This window comes from Panicum hallii, chromosome 5 (assembly GCF_002211085.1).
Source record: "Panicum hallii strain FIL2 chromosome 5, PHallii_v3.1, whole genome shotgun sequence".
In the NCBI taxonomy this organism is placed as follows: Eukaryota; Viridiplantae; Streptophyta; class Magnoliopsida; order Poales; family Poaceae; genus Panicum; species Panicum hallii.
Genome location: NC_038046.1, coordinates 38,947,550 through 38,953,181, shown reverse-complemented (window position 1 = coordinate 38,953,181; position 5,632 = coordinate 38,947,550). Strand labels below are relative to the sequence as shown.

The 5,632-nt window shown below is 41.9% G+C and overlaps 1 protein-coding gene across 1 annotated transcript; it reads right to left on the bottom strand.

The window, feature by feature from the left end:
* Positions 1 to 599: 599 nt before the first annotated feature.
* Positions 600 to 1,177, bottom strand: LOC112894792 (glutaredoxin-C1-like). The gene has a single exon (XM_025962606.1). It carries the CDS (start codon positions 1,070 to 1,072, stop codon positions 761 to 763), a length of 312 nt encoding a protein of 103 aa, XP_025818391.1. The 5' UTR covers positions 1,073 to 1,177; the 3' UTR covers positions 600 to 760.
* Positions 1,178 to 5,632: the final 4,455 nt, after the last annotated feature.

Here is a 5,632-nt window from a genome sequence, read left to right as displayed (position 1 = left end):
GAGGCAATTCCAAATCCGTTGGAAATTAGATTTGATAAGCTTTCTAGAAAGTAATTGAACGCCCAAAATGGAGTCCGGAAGAAGTCGTGGCGGCCGTCACAAGTCATGTCTGTCCTGCAGTCCGAATCCAGCCTGCGCGATGTCTCTTCCCTTTTGATCCAATCCATTGTTCGTGAGTAAAACAAGAGTGCACGTATCTTTATTGTGTAAATATGATGCACCTGAGCTTAAGAGTGAACTTACTTGATGGGTAAGCCGACAAGTACGAGCGCGAGTAGTAGGACCAAGTGGTGTTGGCGAAGTAGATGCTGGTGTAGGTGTGGATGTATTGTTGGTGGTGATGTACTCATCACAGAGTGTCTGGTCACCAAATTGTGATGTCTGGTCACGAAAGTAATCAAATATAAGCTTTAGTTGTAACTAGGCACGCTGGCGCTGCCTGCAGGGGTGATCGTGTAAACCTATTATTTTTCTCTTAATAAAATATATGCTCATGGATGTTTTTGGAAAAAGTGGCGGATGAACATACAATATGCCAGGAACTGCCACACCATTAAGGATTCAACGTGCATCAATGAAGCTCTTACATCGGTCACGTGTATGTCCAATTGTCCATGGCCAGTGCATTTCAGGGAGGAAACGCTCTCACTCCTCAAATTACCAGGTACTCTTACAAAATACTGAAGCCCTTAATTTGGATCGACATTATGTCAGTAAAACTAACTTATATATCATCAGCTGACTCAGAGCACAAGGCACGCTACACCCAGAGTGCCCCCGCATTGCGCAGCAGCGGGACGAGGTTGCCGCTGAGGTGGAGCGACATGACCTTGTCCGTGGACCCAACGAGCCTGCCGCCGATGAACACTGCTGGCACACCGGTGCTGCGGCCCAGCAGCCTCGCCAGTGCCTTCTCCATCTCCTTTCCCCGAGGGTCCTCGTCCAACTCCACCACCGTTGCGTTCACCCCGAGCTCACGGAAGAGCTGCGTCACTGTGTGACACATGCAGCAGGAGCTCGTGGTGAAGATCACCACTGCACGCTGCGATGCCAGCCTTGTCACCCGGTCCATCGATCAGGTGGTGGTCTCGTTGTTGGGAAAAAAAAACGTGGACAGTTGAAAATGTAGGATAGAAGATCTGAGATTGTTTCTTGTATGATTCTTCGAGTACTTGCGCTTGGTTGCTTGCATTCGACTGGGTGTAGGGAGGCCGGTTTATATAGGCATGGAGATGTCATGGCAAGAGTGGATTTTGCGGCGATCCGACAGGCGAGAGATGGTGTAGGAAGTGTTTGGATAATGGCCAGGCGTCTTCCTTGCAACACCCACATAAAGGTTTAGTGTGGAATATGGAATATTTGGACGGCAACACCGGTGCAGAAACCTGATACCGAGGCGGCGGATCGTTCTTGGATGTTGATAAGGCTTGGGGATCTTACTTTTCTGGAGTTCTAGGCTTTCCTATTCGACAAGTCAGAAGAGAGAGAATGAGATGTAGTCTAGATATGTAAATTGGGTAAATTGAGGAACATTTAACAAAGTTGTTGTGTAACAGTAACACAGCTACGGAATCAGAATAAGATGTAACTAGGAGTCGCTGAAACAACTTGCCACTTCACTGATGAGATCCTTTTGATATTTTTGTCTTCCCATTTTTCCCTTTTTCAATAATAAAATACCAAGAATAACATTGTGAGCATTCAGTTTGTTACATATAGAAACCGAAGAAATCAACCCAGAACTTGAAGAAAAATGAAATGCTGGTCTACAGAACTTTGTTAAAATAATATAGAAACCGAAGAAATCAACCCAGAATTAGAGTGGAGATCCTGACAGAACTTTGTTAAAATAATATTTTGGAGTAAAATGGTCCTATCCTAATTCTACGGTCAACTGCAGGTTTTAGAACTCATGGTCGATATCCCCACCACCAGTTTCAGTCACGCACGCATAACCCCCATACCCACATGGTGGGCCCCGCAGCATTCCATTTACCGTTTCAATCTTTCACGTCCCACCTTCCGTCTGCTCCTCTCTTTCTCAGTCACGGTCTCCAACAACATTTTTCTTTTTCTTTTTTTATTTAGTTCTGTCTATAAATTTTGTTCTGCAATTTTTTTCCTTCTAAAGTTTCTCTCCAACATTTTTGTTCTTTAGAATTTTGATCATAATTTTTCTCTTCCAAAATTTTATTTCCAAATTTTATCCTTTTTGGAGATCAATTTTTTTCTTTCCAAATTTTTTTTGGATATCAATTTTATCCCTTCCAAACTTCTAAGTTTTGTTTTCAAATAATATTTGCGTTCTACTTGTGTTTCACATAATTTTTGTGTTTTTTGGATTTCTGCTCTCAACTTTTGATTCCAAATTTTGATTTGAATTTTTTATCAACTTTTGTTTTCAAATTATTTTTTTAATATATAAGCTTCACCACCGGTATAGTTTTTCTTGTATTTAAATTAATATGTCAGAAATTTTGGTGGGTTGCGGGAACCAAAAGTGCATCAGTTGGCGTGGGTTGAAGACAGACTAGTTAGCTGGCGGGACTAGTCAGCTGGCACGGCGGAGGGCCATCATTCAGTCTGGTTGGGAATCGACCGCACGCGCACCAATTTACGTGTGACCGTAAATCAGCGTGACCCGTAAAATGGTTTCTAATTAAGTTGAAGTAGTTTCATTGCTTTCAGCCAGCTTTCCATGCCAACGTCATTGCATATTTCACACGTAGTGGTTGGACTATTCACTCGTAATAATAATCTTTCATGTCTTTGTTTGGCATGTCTATGAAGTGTGGAATGAACTAAATTTCAATTGAAATAAAACTATGGAGGTTTTTGTAGTCTGGTATTGGTAATTTATTAGTAAACATCACCGTACGGATTCGTAAGGTCAGCGAGCTCAATGATGGTTGCTAAAACCACAGGTGCCGAGTTATGCATGGAATCTGGTCGGCGTCAAGCCAAGTCAGCATGGAAGAGGAGACTAATTCTATAAAGAATCACGATACATAGCATATAGCCTACCAAGTGGCCTCTATGTCTAGATCTTATCCTATATGTCCAGAACCACACCAAAAGACCGCCCTCACACCTCATCAGATACGCCTGGTATGCGATGCCACGCTCCGAAGTCGCCTTTTCTAATTTAACTTTTTTGCTAAATCTCAATACTGGCTATAGAGGTGGCTTTTTGTATGGATAAGGAGCATCTCAAAGAGGGTACGGATTCCTGGCAGAGTATCAAGAGGTCAGATATGTGGCAGCTTATAACTTGCTACTGGAAAGGAACCATGTGGCACATGGTTATGATATATATTTACAGGCAACCGTGGCTACTAAAATTGAAAATCAATTCCATTTCAAGAAATTTCAGTGGTTTGCTGACAAAATAATGGCATTCCCAGCTTTGGTCAAATCATTCATATGCACGCAACAGTATGTGTCCGGAAGAATTAAGGTTTGATTATGTTGGATATGATCTGAATTATAACGTGTGTCTCGTGGGGATGCCTGGAGGGCCTACGGTTCCAATTACGTAACTAGCGGATTTATTTCCATGTTTGACTGCAATTAGTTCAGTCCACTCTTTATATACATCTTGTATGCCGCACAAGAGTTGATGACTTATTATATTCGCTGCGTTGTAACTCTCTCATTACAGTAAAGATCGCCAGTTGGCGTCCATGGTTTTTTCCTGCAAGGATTTTTTATATAAAAATCGTGTCTCATGTTCGATCTTATTTTCGTATTATTTGCTAACACGTGGTACCAAAGCCGTACGCGAGATCGATTAAAAAATTAGGGTTTACGGTGCTTGTGGACCCGCCGCCGTTTGCGGTGATCTGCTAAGGCCGATCACCTGTTCCCCGCCGATCAATCGGCGACACGGCGCCTCGCTGCGTCCACTTCGAGGCGGCTTTCCGGTTGTCCACGTGAAAGTCTCGAGCTCGCCTAGTTCGAGGTTGAAGCGGAGTTCCCATCTGCAAAAGCTGACGCACCGCTGCAATCATCGTGTTTTTCTTGCCAGTCGAGAGAGCAGATCAAAGCCTGCCGCACTGCTACGCTACAATTTCAATGGAAAAAGAATTGCAGCTGCTACACGCAGATCGAGCAGAGCAGGGCCGGCTGCGGTGCGTGATTTTTCCTCAAATTGAGGAGCTTTGCTACCAGAAGGTTCTTCAGTTTACAAGCTGTAGGTTATTGCTAAGGTTACACAGTTACGCACCTAGATTATTTACTGCAGATTATTTTCCTTATAGTTATTTCTTGTAATGGCTTCTATGAAGTATGATATTCCGCTGCTTGATCAAGATACGAGGTTCGCATTATGGCAAGTCAAGATGCAAGTTGTTTTAGCGCAAGCTGATTTAGATGATGCCCTTGATAACTTTGGTAACAAGGATTCAAAGTCTTAGACCGATAAGGAGAAGAGGAAAGATCGTAAGGCCTTATCTCATATTCATCTTCATCTTTCAAATAATATTTTGCAAGAAGTTGGAGAAAAGTGCAGCTGCTCTACAGCTCAAGTTGGAGTCAATTTGCATGTCTAAAGATTTGACGAGCAAGATGCATTTGAAGATGAAGTTGTACACGCACAAGTTGCAAGAAGGTGGTTCTGTCTCTAACCATCTTTGGGTCTTTAGGGAGATCGTTACTGACCTACAGTCTATGGAGGTAACTTTATGATGATGAGGACTTGGGTCTTATCCTTTTGTGCTTACTGCCTGATTCTTTTGCAAACTTTAGAGATACTATATTGTATAGTCGTGATACTCTAACCATGAATGATGTTTATGAGGCTTGCAAGCAAAGGAAAAGATGAAACAAATGGTGTGTTCTGAAGGTTCAGCTTCCAATGGAGAAGCTTTGTCTGTTCGTGGCAGGACAAAAGAAATCAAGTAATGGTTATTGAGGCAAGGGTTCGAATGGCTATCATGGTCGTTCAAAGTCTAGACATAAGGATGAGAAATTCTACAAGTATTGCAAGAAAAACACTCATTTCATATTTGAGTGTATTAAGTCGAAGAACAAAGAAAAGAGAGCTGGTATTTAGAGACCGAAAGGTAAATCCAATGATGAAGGTAATGCTTTTGTTGCTACCGATGGTTATTCTGATGGTAATGAGGTTCTTGTTGCTTTTGCTGGATGTGCAAATAGTGGTGATGAATGGATTCTTGATTCTGCTGCTTCTTTCCATATATGCATTAATAGAGATTAGTTCATCACATATGATTCTGTTAATGGTGGTTCTGTTAAAATAGGTGATGATAGTCCATATCAGGTTGTTGGTATTGAGTCTGTTCAGATTAAGATGCATGATGGTATTATCAGAACTTTGATAGATGTGAGGTATATTCCAGATATGAGAAAGAATCTTATTTATTTGAGTACTCTTCATGGCAAAGGGTACAAGTACTCCGGTGGAGATGGAGTTTTGAAGGTGTCAAAAGGCTCTCTTATTGTTATGAAAGCTGATTTGAAATATGCCAACTTGTACCGTCTTCATGGTACTACAATTACAGGTGATGCCACTGTAATTTCTAATTCATTATCCAATTCTAATGCTACTAATCTTGGCATATGCGACTTGGGCATATGAGTGAACTTGGTTTGGCAGTGTTGAGCAAAAGAG

What these genes read in the sequence shown, in the direction of transcription:
- LOC112894792 (XM_025962606.1), bottom strand. Translation starts at nt 1,072, where the DNA reads ATGGACCGGGTGACAAGGCTGGCATCGCAGCGTGCAGTGGTGATCTTC.